The sequence below is a fragment of the Vidua macroura genome, chromosome 26 (assembly GCF_024509145.1).
Source record: "Vidua macroura isolate BioBank_ID:100142 chromosome 26, ASM2450914v1, whole genome shotgun sequence".
Classification (NCBI taxonomy): domain Eukaryota; kingdom Metazoa; phylum Chordata; class Aves; order Passeriformes; family Viduidae; genus Vidua; species Vidua macroura.
This window is the reverse complement of record NC_071596.1, coordinates 2,477,143-2,494,039: the sequence shown is the minus strand read 5'-3', so window position 1 is coordinate 2,494,039 and position 16,897 is coordinate 2,477,143. Positions and strand designations below refer to the sequence as shown.

Sequence of the window (16,897 nt, the reverse complement as noted above, 5' to 3'; positions counted from 1 at the left end):
GGTGAAGGGCTCAGTGTGTCCCACTGACACTGGGACCTTCTGGGAGCTGGGACTGCGGGTTCCTGCCATTCCAGGGAGAAGTCTGGGTCCCTGAGGCAGAGCAGGAAGGGAAGGTGTTGTGGAGCAGGGAATGAGCTGGGATTGCCAGGCACTGGTGGAAGTCCTGCAGCCTCACAGCCCCCAGGGGCCTGGGGGTGACCAGGAGTGTGGAGCTCTCAGCACTGTCCCTGCACGGCTGAGCCCAAACCTGCAGGTTTGAAGGGAATCTCTCTGACTTTGGGGTAGTGCTGCTTTCCTGGAGGAATTTTAGCTTTTCCAAAAGCTGGGCACTGACAGTTCTCCGGGAATCCCAAGAGGGAGGATTTAGCCACTCACAGCAGCATGTGGACACCACTGGATTTCTCAGGAGCGCACAGGGATGGAGAGCTCCATCTCCCCGGCATTCTTGGCTCCGGGATGTGCCAGGGGTGTGATCCCTGTGCCCCCAGGGGCGGCTGCTGCTGCAGAGCCGGCTCCTCGTTCCTCTGCCGTTCCCCAGCAAATCCCTGCCGTGGAAAGCTCCTTTGCCTAAGGCTCCCCAAGCCTCTCCCAGCAGGAGTTAACCCCTCTGGTTGCTGCTGCTGCCCACCCAAACCGCACCTTCCAGACCTGAGTGAGGTCTGGAGCAGGCACAGAGCAACCGCTGAGCCGCAGCAGCAGCAGCGTCTCTGCGTGGGTGTGCTCGAGACCGAGCCGGGGACATTTGAGGGCTGTTAAGCAGGATTTCCACACAAAAGGAGCTATTTAAATTCCCTGTTTCTTTGCAACAGGCAAATTAAACTTGATCCAGAGAGCTCAAAGCAATTCGGTAAAACCACAGCAAATCATTTGTTCAGCATCTGCTGCACCAGCGCTGCGAGCATCTCCCGACCCCCCAAGTCCCCCAAAATGCCCAGGGGGAGGACACGGGGCTGGGGGTCCGGCAGTGGCACTTCTGCTTCCACGTTTGGATGAAATCTCCCCAGATTCGAGGCCTCCTGGGCAGTGGGCACCCACTGGGTGGGTTCAGTGCCCCTCTGCAGTCCCTGCACGTGATTCCCCAAGGGCAGTGCGTGTCTTCCCTGCTCCACCCAGAGCTATCCACGGCAGGGCTGGGCTTGGCCGCTCTCCTGGTGGGGAGAGGATCCTTCAGGGCACAAAGTGTGATATAATTTTATATTTATATAACATATAAATATGTAATAGCTATATATTAAAAGATATATATTATAAAAATACTATATTATATTAAATATATTATAATATATAATATTATATTATATAACATTGTTCTATTATATTATAATAATATTATATATAATACACTCTATATTATATAATATTTAGTATATTATATCTATTATATATTGTATTATATATAATATATATTAAGTATGTATTATAAAATATTATAAATATCTAATGTTTATATATAAATGTTGAATATTTATATGAACATATTATATTATGTATTATATAAATGTATTTTTAAATATTTATTTCTATATACAATATATATATTTATATATATTTTAAAAAATATAATATATGATATTTCTATATTTATAGATAAAACCAGTCAAGCTGTAATGGTCAGGTCACACATCTGGCCGGAGCAGCACTGAGGATGCTCCCTCTCTCTGGGAAGTGCACCCCTGGACTTTGGAGGAGTTTATTTGGGATTTCTGTGGCAGACACTGGGGGAAGGTGACCGACAGTGCTCTCCTTGTGCTTTCTGTGCAGAGGAGCCGAGGCTGGCTGTGCTGGACACTTCACCATTTGAACATTCCCAGGCTCCAATGCCTCAGCGGATCCCAATGCCGGAGCAGCCCCGGACCTGCAGAACGGTGAGAACTCCCTGGGCTCCAGTGGGGTTGGGGGTTGTGCACTGGGATGCTCAAATCCAGCTCATTTTTACCTCGTGGCCAGCCCTGCTTGGTGGCATTAGCCCCCTCCTTGTCCCCACCTCCTCGTGCAGCAGGAGCACTCGGCCGGCCGTTGGTCCCGTGGAGCAGCTGGGAGATCTCCAGCCTGTTCTGTTGTCACCACCCCAGAAGGAGCCAGGAGGAACTCAGGCAGAGCTGTGCTGGGAAGCTCTGGGCTGCTGAGCTCGGCTACTTGCTCAGGGTTGGTGGCAGGCTATAGTAAAAAAATGCGGCAAAGCCCAGATTCAGGGAAGAAATGCTGATGTCTGGCTCCAGATCAGAAGGCTGGAGGATTTGCTTTATTAAAACTATACTATATTACATTAATATACTATTTACAGAGATCCTATACTATTCTACACACTTACTTCTTACTTACCTGTCTAACTAACTCAAACTCGCAACTCTCTGCTGAGAGCCCGAGCCACAGCTGGATCCCATTGGTCACTGACCCCAAACAACCTTCACCAGAATCCAACCCTGCAATCACTGCAGGTGAGCAATCTCCACACCACATTCCACATGGGGAAAACAAAGGAGCAGAGATAATAATTGTTTTCTCTTCTCCTCTCTGTGCTTCTCCTGAGAGACAGAATTATGTCTCTCTGTCCAGAGAATGTGAATGTCACAGCAGGCAGCAGTGGGACCCCAGCCTTGGACACTGCTGGGCCCTCAGCCTTGGCTGTGCCAGGGTCCATGTGCAGCTGTGGTTTGGGGTTTGGATGGATTTCCTGGGATTTGGGAGATCATCAGCTCAGGGAGGAGCTCTGGAGGCTTTGCCCCTGCTTTGCTGTCCAGATGCCAGACAGGGAGTGAAGCCACACGGCCCTGCTGTCCCCTTTCCCTTCCCCCATGGAGATTTCTGGCTTTTGGGATCCTCTTGGGGCTGCACTTGGGAAAGGAGCTGCTCTCCTGGTGCTCCGGCCCCAGCTGATGCCCCTCAGCCATTGATCTGGGGACTGACGCCAGCGTGTCTCGCTCCAAATGTCACCACTGCCGCGTCCTCCAGCCCAGGGGGGTTTTGGGGGTGGCACAGCTGAACCCCCCTGGGCTCTGCTGGGCCCCTCTGGAATCTGGGCAGCGAGGCCAGGAGGGATCTGGGGTGAATCCCCGTGTCCCCCTCCCCTCTCCGGGATTATTTCAGGGGGTTGGTCCCGCTCCCGCCTGGTGCGACAGGGATGGATTGGGATGTCAGGAGCCCTTTCACCCCTGGAATGGCATTTTGCTCTTGCTGCTCCCATGATCATAATTGGGATGGCAATAAAATCTCCAATGAAGCAGCAGCTGTAGACAGGTCTTAAAAAATGCTCTCAGCCCGGGACTGATGCTGAGCAGAGCTGGGAGGGGGAGGGAAAGCTGTCACTCTGTGCTGCTCCTGGCTGGAATTCCCACTCCCAGCAGGGTTTCCAGCAGACTGGGGGCTCCACCTCTGCCCCCTTCCCCCTGCCCCCGCAGAGCTGCGAGCTGGGTTCTGCAGAGCTGAGCAGTCCTGCTGGGACCGGGCTGCTTTCCAGCCACAGCTGCCTGTCCCTGCTGGCCTCGGAGCAGGCAGCTGTCCATCAGTCTGGCCTGTCAGTCTGCTCCTCTGCCCACATGTCCAGCAGTCCGGTCGGATTAAAGCCTCTGGAATGATGGATCACCCTGCCAAGAGATTGGCTGGGAGCAGCCAGGACTCTGGGCTTCCTCTCCAGAGGGCAGCTGGCCTTGCTGGGCACCCCTGCCATGGATGAAGGCTCCCGTGGGGCTGAGCCCTCAGGAGCAAGGTCTTCCCTGTGGGTCAAAGCTGCAAAGAGCCATTGTTTTATCCAGGAGCTCGGAGGGGTGGCTGGGACTGCCCTGACCGGTGTCACCACAGCTCAGGTGGGGGATTAGGAGGAGATTTTGCCATCAAAGGTCCAGCACTGGCAGCCAGTGACAGCGATCAGGGTGTGATTTATGTGCCAGAGTCCCCTCCCCGAGGGGCTCAGGCCAGCGTTACTGAAGTGCTGAGCCTAATGAACGAGCTGATCTAACGAGGGCTGGCATGGCTGGGCCCACTGGACAAATGAGGTCGTGTGCTGGGGCAAAGCCCGTGGGAGGCAGCTGGCACTGAAATCACTGCCCAGCAGCAGGGCAGGGCTCTGCTGGGCGCTGCTGGCCAGACTGGGACCAGTGTTGGCACTGGGGGGTGGCTGCACGTCAGCATCCCAGCGCTCTGCACGCCCCCGAGCAGCGTCATCCATCAGCGCTCTGAAAGGTGCCTAATTACAGCCTCTGCTTTCCTGTTGCCTTATTCATCCTCCTGCCCCAGCACCTCCTTTGTTACCGAGCTGCTCGTTGGAGCAGCGAAGGCACAGGGTCCCTTCCTGTGACAAGGTCTCACATCCCCCCTGCTGCTCAGAGCCCCTGTGGGTGATGTGTCCCCCCCAGCAGGAGGGGAGACCCCCAGAGGTGTCCCCACCACGGCCCCGCTGCTGTGCCTGGGGATGTCCTGCCTGGCCAGGCTCTGGCACATTCCCTCTGTCCCCTCCCACGTGGCTTCAGCCACGCTGCCCTCGCCGCTCTCGGTTTGCTCCCAGGCTGTGTTTCAGTGCAGAAGGTGAGGGATGAGCTCAGGAGGGAGGCAGGAGGGGGAGGCAGCTGCAGAGGAAGGAGCAAATTCCCCTCTCTCATTTAATGCTCTGTATTTGTGTCTCTGTGGGGGCAGGAGCCCTTGCCAGGAGCGTGGCCCTGCTTTTCTGTGCCTGTGCCTGTGCCTGGCTGTCACATCTGTGCTGCTGGGGCTCTTGTGGGCTCATGGTTTGTACCTCCAGCAGCAAGAAATGTCACGTGGACCCTACAGCTGAGGTGCCAGGACAGTTGCCAGGGGTTTGGTTTCCTTGTCCCCACTCCCAGGCTGGGGAGAAACCTGAGACTGGCCAAGCCTTGGCCACAGGCTGGTTTGGATGGGCACCTTTGGGCTTGGATGGGGACCTTGACAAAGCCCAGCTTTGGTGGCAGAGGACAAAGCTGGGTTTGCAGTGGGAGTCTCCTAGACCTGGGCTGTCACCCTGCTGCTGGCTGGGTCGGTGCTCAGGGACAAGGACACCATGGGGGCTGTGACCAGCACCCGGTCCTGGTGACAGACTGGGATGGGACAACACCAGGAAGTCCTGGCACCATGGGATATGCGCTGTCACCCTGCAGCTGCCTCCCAGCCCCTCCTCATCCTGCCCCTGATGTTAATGGGCTTCTGCAAATTAAAAGTGCTCACTTGAACCCTCAAAAAATGAGCCCCTGCTGTCCAAGCAGGGACCACAGCCACTGCGTGGAGTTCAGCTCCAGGGTTCCTGGTGGCATTAGTGGAACAGCTCAGTGGCATCTGGGTGGTCTGGGATGCAGCTGAAGAAGGGGGAGTCAAGCTCAGCCTCTGCTCTGGTCCAGCAGGTTCTGAGGCTGTTGAGATCTGGCTCAGGTTCGCTCTCAGCCACCATTTCCCAGCAGCAGTCGAGATTCAGCTCTGACTGGTGGTTCAGTCAACCAACCTTGGGTGGAAACGAGCCCAGCACCCACCTGCCCTGCCCCCCTCCCCTACTTTTAGAAGAGTTATCCACTTTGTTAGAGAAATAGAGATGCTCATGGAATATTAAACACCTCCCTAAAGCCCCTGTTGCTGATGAGTGGCTTCTGCTCCTCATAGCCTGGTGCAGGCAGTGACCTTTCAGAAATGTTGTACGTTGTGGTCGTCTCTAAATGTCTCCTCTCCTGGGAGCATCTTGTGGAGATAGAGATTCAGACATGATGTCTGTCAAGAAGAAAAGCAGATTGCGGCCAATCTGGGGCTGCCTGTGCAGTGTTGCCTGGGCCACGTGCTCGGGAATCATAAGGTTGTCTCTAAAAATAAGTGGTGGCTTCTTTCGGGTCGTCTCCTTGGTGCCGTGGCTCATCAGGGAATCCTCGGTTCTGGGGTTTGCGAGGGCTGGGAGTTCCCACGTGGGAGGGGAGTGGAGAGTCCTGTGGCCACAGCTGCTGGGGACTCGGGATGGGATCCTGGGGTGGGAAGACACCGTGGAGACACCAGGTTTGCTGGGAAGGAAGGGCAGATCCTGCCTCCCTGGGAGCTGCTCCAGTGCTGGCTTGGCCGCCCCGAGACCTGGGGCTGCTGAGCAGGAGGAGCCTCGTGAGAGGCAGCAGCTGCCACTCACCAAAATAACTCCCTTCTGTGGAAGCTTTTCATGTTCTCGAGCTGTCCCTGAAGTCACACCCGGGGACGTTCTGTGGTGACCCAGCCACCGCCTGGCTCCTGCACAGACAGCTCCTCCCACGCTCCCCTCCCCATTCCCGTGCCTTGCCAGCAACATCTGCTTCTGCCTGAGCAGCCTCGAGAGGGACACGAGGGTGACATCAGGAGCACAGCCACCACAGGGCTGTTGGGGATGGCCACTTGGCCACCTGGTGGCCTGAGGACCCTCAAGGTGTTCGCCAGGTCCTGTGGGGTGGGAAGATGCTCTGTAGGGCCCCTGTTGGGTGCCCTCAGTGCCCACCCAGCCACTGGCTCTCCCTTTGCTCCTCCAGCCCTGCCCTCCTGCCTGCCCAGCCCAGCCCTGACCCAGAAAAGCGTGCTGAGAGCCGCAGAGCCAGGAGAATTTGTTTCCCAGCCAGCCCCTGATGGGATTAGGAATAACTCTCTCTCCTGGATAATTCTCCATTAGGTCTGGTGATTGATTTCCTTCCTTCTTACCCCCAGCTCTGTCCTGCTCTCTCTCCCTGTTTCAGCTGGATTATTTATTCTCATGCTTGGCTTGCTAATTGCCTGATCACCAGAGCTGAGGCTTGGGCACATCCCTGGCCTCCTTTGACCCTCCAGTTTCTGCCTCTTTGTTTCTGTCTCAGCTCTGATTTAATCCCCTCCATGCCCCAGCATAAGCCAGGATGTTTCTGCTGCCCTGTGCAGAGGGAGAAGCCTGCTGGTGTCATGCCAGGAGCCAGGGAAGGTCCAAGGGATGCTCCTGAAGCTCCTCCCCATCACCTCTATCCTCCCCATGCCCCCCTGTCTTTTCTGGGCTTTTGCCAAGCTCAGTGTGGCTCCAAACCAACTGACTCTGCAGACTCGAGACAAGGGCTAAAATAAAGCTGCAGGAGCTTTTGGTTTGTTTTTGGAGGGTGGCACAGGTCACCTTTGGTCCTCATTTCAGTGCCCCTGGGAGCTGTGCTCTGCTGTGAGCTGCAGCGACAGCTGGAAAAACACAGTTGGATTCCCTGAGTGGGGAATCAATGTGGGCATCAAACTGGGCTCTGCCAGCTCTGGACAATGCCAAGGCACCCCCTGGGGATCCCCAGCAGCCCCTGGTGCACCATCAGTGTGGGTGGTGTCACCAGTGAAGCTGAGCATGGAGCAGACCCCTGGGACCCTCATTTTTTGCCATTTCAGCCTAAAATCATACAGAGGGAAAGGTGCTTTTGGAAGGCGTAACTGAGGGCTCAGGGTTTTCCAGCAGGGAAGAAGAAGCAGACGTCTGGACAGGCTTTGGCACAGGACTGGGGCCTGGGCTCCTCTTCAGGTCTGGAGGAGCTCTGTCCTGGGGCAGCTCTGGCTGCAGTTTTCCCTTCCCCACGGGCAGAGCCTGGAGCCAGGGAATTGTTGGCATCAGCATCCCGAGTGCCCCATCCTCTGCTCCGAGCCCCTGCCAGCAGCTCGGGGAGGTTCGAGCCCATGGAGCCTGTTTGATCCAGCCAAGTCCTGTTCCTGGCAGTCGAGATCTCATCCAGGTCACACTCCAGGACAGGGAAGCACACGGAGCGTGTCCTGAAGGAGAGTCCAGCAGCAATCCTGGCAAGCTGTCAGTGAGCTGGGGAACACTGCAGGGGTGCCTGGACACTCCATCCAACCCCAACCCTAACCCCAACCCCACGCCGGGGCTGAGCAGGGTGACAGTGTCTGTGAGGACGCTGGCACAGCCCAGCATGGTTGGCATTGCCTTCCCTGGCACGGAGCCAGGCTGGGGACAGCAGCCAGGGAGCGAGGATGGCGTGGGGACACTGAGCTGCCAGGCAGGGCTGGCTGGCTGGGCAGTGGCGAGCAGGCAGCACTCGAGGTGCTCCCAACAGCACTTGGCTGCTGCTGGTGTTTGTAGGAGCCCTCTCCTCTCTCATGCCAAGTTTGGGAGGCACTGGCACAAGGCACTGGCAGCTCCCTGATGCCTGTGTGACAGAGCACTGGGATTATCCCCCCGTGAATGTTTTCAGGGTGGGCATCCCACCATCACTTTCTGCTCCATTTGCTCCCTCCCTACTTTTGGGGTCTCCATCCTCTCCCGGGGTTCCTTGCATTCCTGAAAAGATGCAGCATCATCCCCTGGTTGCCTCTGGCCTCCACCATGGGCCTGGAGGAGCAGCAGTGGGGTGCTGGAATGAGAGGGGCTCAGCAGGAGCATTTTACATCCTGCACGTCAAGGGAAGGATAAAACAAGACCTTGCTCGGACTGAGGTGTTTGTGCTCATGTGATGTCTGAGCAGAGGAACCTGGAAATGGTAACCTGGGCTGATTTTTGGTTTTTGTTCACAAAAAGGGAGAAATAATGGCAGCTGAGGAGCAGTTGCTCTTTGAGGAGCTGGCAGGGCCAAGCTTGTGCCCAAGGAGCAGGAGCTGTTTGAAGGGCAGAGAGGGAGCAAAATCCCACCTGCAGGAGTCATGGAATCCCAGAATGGTTTGGGATGGAAGGGACCTTAGAAACCATCTCATTCCACCCCCTGCCATGGGCAGGGACCCCTTCCACTGTCCCATGCTGCTCCAAGCCCTGTCCAGCCTGGCCTTGGACACTTCAGGGATCCAGGGGCATCCACAGCTTCCCTGGGGAGCCCCAGGCCAGGGTGGCTGGAGAGCAGCAGTTCCTCTGTGCTGCTGGTGGCTGGGACAAAACAAGCTCAGTGGTGGCAAATCTTGGTGGGGAAGTAGGGAATGAGGCAGGGAAGGCTCCAGGGGCTCACGAAATTGTCAAATTGTCCAAAATAGCTTTGCTCTGCTTCCCCCATCACAGCCCCTCAGCCCCGGGCTTTGCTGGCTCTATCCACAGCCCTCCATGCAGCGAGCTTGTTATTTTTAAAAACAAATTAAATGAGGAGAAGAGCCTCTATCTAGGCCTTGCTCTGGATCTTAATTGCCGTGGCTCCCCAGGGGCCGGGCAAGCCCGGAAAGCGCTGCACAATCGCCGTAATGAGCTATTAATAAAGAGCCCGGCTCCGCCTGGCTCTGCCCGGCACAGAGAGGGACCGCGTGTCCCTGCAGGGGACACAGAGGCTCTGCAGCTCCTCTGCAGGATGTCCTGGGGCCAGCAAAGCCCGGGGGGCAGAGCCAGCCTTGCTCCAGAGCTCGGGTCTGCCTGGATTTGCAGGGAATGGCTCATCCAGCTGTGGGGTTTGCTGTGGGGTCAGTGGAGCACCCATGGCTGGGGCTGGGGGGCAGCAGGGCTGGCTGATGGACAGGGAAACTGAGCCCGGGGCTGGGGGCAGCAGGGCTGGCTCATGGACAGGGAAACTGAGCCCGGGGCTGGGGGCAGCAGGGCTGGCTCATGGACAGGGAAACTGAGCCCGGGGCTGGGGGCAGCAGGGCTGGCTGATGCTCTGGCTCTGGAGGGGGAAGGTGAGCCCAGGGCTGTGGCTCCCGCTCTCCATCTGCCAGGGAAAAACAACTCCAGTGGGGCTGGAGCTTTGCTTAGAGGATCAGGTGGCCGGAGTAGGAACCAGAAGTGGAGTTGGGTTACCCCGGGCTCATCCATAATGAACACGGGGCAGAGCCTCAGGCAGGGAGGAAAAGGGCTGGATCCCCCCGGGGCTGGCAGGGAGGGATGGTGGGCACGGGGACACCAGGGCTCCAGGACACCTTTATTTAGTGTAGAGACACTGAATAGGATGGAGAAGTGTCTCAATAAATGAGGAGGGATTTGCCCTGTGGGTTTGCAGGTCGTGCTTGGGAGCATCCTTCCCATGCAGCCTCAGGGCAGAGCAAGAGTGGGGCCTCCAGAACCAGGGGGACCAAGAGGAGCTGCTCCACCTCACCCCAGAGCCAGCTCAGGTTCTTGTGGCCACCACCCTGGCAGAGCCTTCACAAAGTGGCTCTCCTGGATGGCAGACTGCCAAGCAGCTCCAGTGTCCAGATGGCATTTAGGGACCTCCAGTCCCCAAAGGGGGTTTGGTGCAAGGAGTGAAGCTGAGCAGTGCTGGAGAGAGGTGAAAAAGGGGCAGGGGCAGCAGTGGGGTCAGTGGTCCCACCCCCCTCTCCCCCAGCTGCATCCACCAGCTGTTAATCCTGTGGTTGTGTGAAATGGTGACACCTCCCTCTTGGTTTGATTCATTGGAAGAAGAATGGAAATGTGGCAAAATTAAGACACGCACACAAAATGAAAGAAAAAAGTGTCATAGAATCAGAATAGAATTGGTGAGGTTGGAAATCCCTCTAAGATCATCGAGTCCAAGCCCAGCACAAGGACACCATTTGTCTCTCAGTGCCACATCCCCACATCTGTAAAAGGTCACAGAACCCTGGCATATCCTGAGGGGAAGGGACCCTCAGGGATCATCGAGTCCAACCCCTGTCCCTGCACAGACACCCCAGCAATCCCACCCTGAGCATCCAAATGTTCCTTGAAGATCATCTCCCGTCCTGCCAAAATTGCACTTGAGCAATGGGTTTAATCCCAGAGATTGCTCCTCTGGGATAATAGGATCAGGACAGGAAATTATCATGGAGATTGCATCCTTCCCTGAGACCTGAGCACACAGAGTCAGTAACAGCCCCCTGAGGCTGTGCCCATGTGCCACCAGCCCACGGGGACAGGGAGGGAGGGTGACACCAACCTTTGGTGTCCTTTATCAGCACAGTGGGTGTGAGGGGCAGGAGATGCTGGGCTGTTGTCCCTGCTCCATCAGTGTCACCTCTCTGTGGGATCTGGGGTCCCCATCGCTCTCCTTCTGTCACCCCCTAAGCCAAGCAGCAGCCACATCAAGATGGGCCTTTTGGGGACCTTTTGGGCACTGAGGACCTGCAGTGGCACTGAGGTGGAGCACTGCTCAACCTCGATGGCCTTGAGCAGCCACAGATGTCACATCGTCCTCTTCCCTCACCCCACATCCTGCCGGGCTCCCACAGACAGGCTTGGGGTTCCTGAGGTGCCCCGAGGGACAGAAGGGAGTGTGAGAGGGGCTCCCTGGAGCCACAGCTTGAGCTCCCTGGAGGTCAGAAAGGCTGGAACCACCCCTCGGGGACTGCACCCCAGTTTGTCCCAGTGCTGTGGGAGCGATGGGACAAAGCCCCCCATGCTGGGGGTGTCAGTGCCCCACTCCCTGCACCTCCCCAGGGGTGGCTGGAGGGGCTGCCTCTGCCCTTGGTACCTCCAATATTCTCTTGCCAGGCTCAAAAACACCCCGCAGCTCCCCAACCGAGCAACTCTGCCACTTAATTAGGTTAATGACCGTGCTTCATTAAGGAAAGGTGGCTGAGGAGTTTGCAGTGGCGTTTCCAGGCAGCCTTGCAGATTTGGGGCACGGATGGGGACAGGGAGTGGGAAAGGGGAAGCAAAGAAAAGGGAAAGCGGCAGCGAAGTGCTAATCCCTGGAAAGGAGGGCAGGCAGGGCACGGTGCCGCGGGGTTAATCCCTCCTCGGCAAAGATTGTGCCCGGGGCCGCCCTAATCTGTGCTCCGAGAGGGAGGGATGGGGACGGGGACTGGGACCAGGCCCTCTGTGTGGCACCGAGCGTCCCCTGTCCTACGGGACCCCTTCCAAGCCGGAGTCCTGGGGATAATTTGTGCCACTGGATGAGACCTCACACCAGGAGCAGAGGGAACGGGCATCACTCCTGTGTCACCAGAGGGCATGGGGCATCCCACCTGTCACCAGAGGAAATGGGACATCCCACCTGTGTCACCAGAGGGAATGAGACATCCCACCTGTGTCACGAGTTGGCAGCGTCTCTGCCAGCATCTCTTTGCTCCTGCCCTGCCCTTGGGGTGTCTGTGCATTATCCCAGGGTGCTCACCACCCCCTCTGCCCGTGCCTGCACCGTCAGGGGCACAGGGAGGGCTGAGCCAGCAGGAGCAGAGGCTCAGGTGTGGGTCTGCAGCCCTGGCTCCTCTCACAGACCTCTCCCCCTGCCTCAGTTTCCCTGTTCCGATGGAGAGTGAGGCTCGTTTATCCCAGCTTTGCACAGGGCAGGATCCCCAGGTTGCACGGTAGGTGAAAGGGGTCCAGAGGGTTTCCTGGAGGGACTGGGGCCTTATCAACCCCACGGGCTTGGGGAGCAGTGTCCAGTCTCAGCTCGCAGACAGGTGATCTGTGGGGCCGGGTAGGTCCTTGTCCCCGCTGACTCCGCTCTCTCTCTGTCGCAGGCACATGGCAGAACGGCAGTGAGCCCCTAGACCATGCCCCACACAATGACATGGTGGCTCCCGGTGCTGGCCCTGCACGTGGTGCTGCTGTCCCCGCGGGCGGGCGCCTGCCCCGCGCGCTGCGAGTGCGCCCCGCAGCTGCGCTCGGTGCTGTGCCACCGCAAGCGCCTCACCGCCATCCCCGAGGGCATCCCCACCGAGACCAGGGTCCTGGAGCTCAACAAGAACCGCATCCGCTGCCTGAACCCCGGGGACCTGGCCCCGTACCCGCTGCTGGAGGAGCTGGATTTCAGCGAGAACATCATCTCCAATGTGGAGCCCGGCGCCTTCAGCAACCTGTTCAACCTGCAGACCCTGCGGCTGCGGGGGAACCAGCTCAAGCTCATCCCCCCGGGGGTCTTCACCAAGCTGACCAACCTGACCCTGCTGGACATCAGCGAGAACAAGCTGGTCATCCTGCTGGACTACATGTTCCAGGACCTGCGCAACCTGAAGAGCCTGGAGGTGGGTGACAACGACCTGGTGTACATCTCCCAGCGCGCCTTCTCGGGGCTGCTGGGCCTGGAGCAGCTGACCATTGAGAAGTGCAACCTGACCTCCATCTCGGCCGAGTCGCTGTCCTACCTCCAGAACCTGGAGGTGCTGCGGCTCCGGCACCTCAGCATCTCTGCCCTGGAGGACCAGAACTTCAAGAAGCTCTACAATCTCCTGCAGCTGGAGATCGACAACTGGCCACTGCTGGAGGAGGTGTCCCCCACCAGCTTCCAGGGCCTGAACCTCACCTCGCTCTCCATCACCTACACCAACATCACAGCCGTGCCCGCCGCTGCCTTGAGGAACTTGGTGTACCTGCGGTACCTCAACCTGTCCTACAACCCCATTAGCACTGTGCTGAAAGGCTCCTTTAAAGACCTCATCCGGCTCCAGGAGCTCCACATCGTGGGCGCTCTCCTGGTGTCCGTGGAGCCACAGGCTTTCTCCGGCCTGAGACAGATCCGGCTGCTCAACCTCTCCAGCAACTTCCTGTCCACGCTGGAGGAGAGCACCTTCCACTCGGTCAACACGCTGGAGACGCTGCGGGTGGACAGGAACCCCCTGGCCTGCGACTGCCGGCTCCTCTGGATCCTGCAGCGGCGGAAGACGCTCAACTTCGACGGGCAGCAGCCCATGTGCTCCTCACCGCCCGAAATCCAGGGCAACGCCCTCCGCGACTTCCCGGACTCGGTGCTCTTCGAGTACTTCACCTGCCAGAAGCCCAAGATCCGGGATCGGAAGCTGCAGCACGTGACGGCGCGGGAGGGGCAGTCCGTGTCCTTCCTGTGCCGGGCCGACGGGGAGCCCGACCCCTCCATCGCCTGGGTGTCCCCCCAGCACCGCATGATCACCACCCGCAGCACGGGGCGGGCCACGGTGCTGCCTGGGGGCACCCTGGAGATCCGCTTCGCCCAGGTGCAGGACAGTGGCACCTACATCTGCATCGCCAGCAACGCCGGTGGCAACGACACCTACTTCGCCACGCTGACGGTCAAGGGGCGCCCGGCCGACGGCGCCCACCACGCCAACCGGACTTTGTACCTCAGCGACTTCAACGACACCTTCCACAACAACACCCAGGTCTTCTTGAAGTTCACCTTGGACCTCAAGACCATTCTGGTCTCCACAGCCATGGGCTGCATCACCTTCCTGGGCGTGGTGCTCTTCTGCTTCCTCCTGCTCTTCGTCTGGAGCCGTGGCCGGGGGCAGCACAAGAACAACTTCTCCGTGGAATATTCCTTCCGCAAGGTGGACGGGCCCACCACCACCACCGGCCAAGGAGGGGCCAGGAAGTTCAACATGAAGATGATCTGAGCCTCTCCCAGAGGAGAACCATTTTCTGCAGCCCAGCCCCGGGCACGGCCGCAGTGGGCCGGGGCTGGGAGGGCTGGGAGCCGTGTCCCGGAGCTGGCAGAGTGACTTTGCTGTGCTGGGACATGGCTGGAGACAGAGGTGCCACAGGCCAGCAGGGTCAGAAGCGTGGGGACCTCAGGGTCAGGGAGGGATGACCCCGATGTCTCGGCCCTGTGGAGAGCCCTCAGGGCTCAGGGGCTGTCCCAGGGGCTCCTGATGTAGCGAGGTTTTTGCTACCAACTATGCATTTCTTGAGCCAAAAGATCAGCAGTGTTTGGGCCTGGGAGAAAAATGCTTCCTGTTTTCCCACCATCCTTCCCTTTTTTTGTAAGGGACTCTTCAGAAAACTTTCCTGGTAGTTGTTTGTGGTTCTTTTCTTGTTGTTGGTGGGGGTTTTGGTCTGACTTTTTTTTTTTTTTAATGAATTCCCAAGAGAAATGTCTTCCGGGGCGATGCAGGCCTGGGGAGGTTGTGCCAAGCTGGGGGGTCCCCCAGCCCCTTGGCAAAGACAGACCCCCCGCTCCCGGGCACGGATGTGCCTTGAGAGCTTTTCATCCGTGGATTTAAGATCCAGCATCTGCCAATGTGGGTGCTTGGGGACGCTTCTGCACAAGCAATAATAACCCTCCAGGGCCAGGCTCTGAGGAGGTGTCAGCATGAAAAAAAAGGGGGAAAAAAAGGCAAAATGAGGCCAAGATTGTTAAAATGAGGAAGAGCAACCCCAGGGCGATGCAAGGTCCCCCCGTCTCTGCATCCACCCAGTGGGGGGTTAGGATTCCTATGGGTTCAAAAGTCACTTTCGGGTTAATTTTCTTGGATTTGCAAAGTCAAAATCTGAAGGAGAGCAGGACCTGGCTCATCCTGTGCAGGGAGGCCCTATGGCCCAGGAAAGAAAAGGAGAGAAAATCTGGGAAGAAGCAGTCCAGGAGAATGTCCTGGCTGACACCTCCATCCCAGATCCTGCACCCTCCGGCGCTGAGGACCACGGGTCAGTGTCCCTGGGGCTGCTCCTGTTGCCATAGGGGTGGTTCCTGCCTTCCCATCCCACCCCTTCCCAGGCTTTGCCCTGGCTCTGCCTCAGGGCGTGGATTTTTGTTCGTGGGAGAAGGAATAAAGCTGGAGTGGAAGAGCCTGGATGTGACCTGGAGGATCCAGGGAGTTCATTGCTTCCTCCTTCTCTTCCTCCTCCCATGTGCACCCTGGGGGTTGCTGCAGGTCCCACCTCTGTCCCCATTCCTGCAGGGATATTCCCCACCTGGATGTCCCTTCTCCAGCCAGTGATGGTCAGGCTGGGAGCTGGAGGCGCAGCTGCCCATTCCCTGATGGGCATCCCGGAGTGGCACCGGAGCATCCGAGGGGTTGGGAGCTTTGTGGGGCACAGGTGGCTGCTCAGAACATCCCCCCAGCGCTGTTCTGCTGCCACAGAGTGCCATCCATCCATTGATCCTCCATCCATCCATCGATCCTCCATCCATCATCCATCATCCATCCATCCATCCATCCATGGATCCTCCATCCATTCCCCATCCATCCATCCATCCATCCATCCATCCATCCATCCATCCATCTATCTCTATCCATCCATCATCCATCCATCATCCATCCATCCATCCATCCATCATCCATCCATCCATCCCTCCATCCCTGCCGTGGCTCCAGCTGTCCCCGTGGCCCCGCATGCCCGGTGCCCCTCGCCCCCCAGCCGTGCATGCCGTGTCCTACCAGGGTCCTGTTTGGTGTCTGGGTTTTTTTTAACCTTGGGAGGGGGGTGGGAGGGGGTTGGGCATGGACCCTCACAGTGGGAGCAGAGGGCAGTGCAGACCTGGCACAGTTTTCTATGTAATGAGCATGTGAGATGTATTTGTGAGCAAAACAAAACAAACAAAAAAAAAGGGGGAAAAAAGGGACTTTTGTGGCTCATTTGGGTTTTTCTCCCCTTTTCTTCCCCATGTGCCTCGATAAGAAAAGGCAAAATCAGTGGGAAAAGCCTGAGCAGGATCTGGAAAGGGCAGGAGCACCAGAATTTACACCTTTGAGCTCTCCAGACCTGCTGCAAGCTGGGAAGCTCCTGGAATTCCAGCAGACTTTTCCCCTTTCCCAGGGCTCTCCTGGGATTTGCAGCCCCTGAGTCCATCCCCACCATCAGTCCCACAAACCCCACATAAACAATGTGAAACCACCTCCCAGAGGGTACCAAAGTCCATATTAATAACTAATAAATGATTAATGCATGTGTGCTAACGAACTGCTGCTGCTATTAATCGATTATTAATTATTAATGCAGTGTTTAGAAGGATGTGCCAAAAGGGGGGTGCAAAGGCAGCACCTCGAGGAAAATTGGAGTTTGGGGGGGTTAAAAAGAATCACATCCACCCCAGAGTGCACGAATGTTCACAGGTACACACAGGGAGCCAAATTCCTTGGATGGGGGCTGGAAAATTGGGCACGTGCCAGGGGAAACTGAGGCACGGGGGGTACTGCAGTGAGGCTGTGGGGCAGGAGCCAGTGAGGAGGAGAAGGGGGTTCCTCCTTCACAGAGTGACCCTTCCAGTGCCCTCCCCGTCCCCCCAGCCCCAGGGCACAGCCTGGCCCTGTCCCCAGCACCCTCAGCCAGCCCAGCGTCCCCTTGGCCAAAGAGAAGCTGGAAAAAAAAGTCATGACAATGGTGCCTTGGAGCGTGCAGGTGTTCCAAGAGATTACAGAAAGTCCCAAGTGCTGCCTGGAATGA

General features: G+C 57.4%; 1 protein-coding gene across 5 annotated transcripts in view; it reads left to right on the top strand.

Moving 5' to 3' along the window:
• Positions 1–14,527, top strand: part of LINGO3 (leucine rich repeat and Ig domain containing 3) — a 33,677-nt gene extending 19,150 nt beyond the window's left edge. For all 5 annotated transcript variants that reach the window (XM_053999618.1, XM_053999617.1, XM_053999616.1 and 2 more), the window contains 2 exons: positions 1,762–1,865; positions 12,283–14,527. In XM_053999618.1, the coding sequence (XP_053855593.1) occupies positions 12,316–14,130 (1,815 nt within the window). In that variant the 5' untranslated portion in view covers positions 1,762–1,865; positions 12,283–12,315 and the 3' untranslated portion in view covers positions 14,131–14,527. The remainder of the gene's footprint in view (positions 1–1,761; positions 1,866–12,282) is intronic.
• Positions 14,528–16,897: the final 2,370 nt, after the last annotated feature.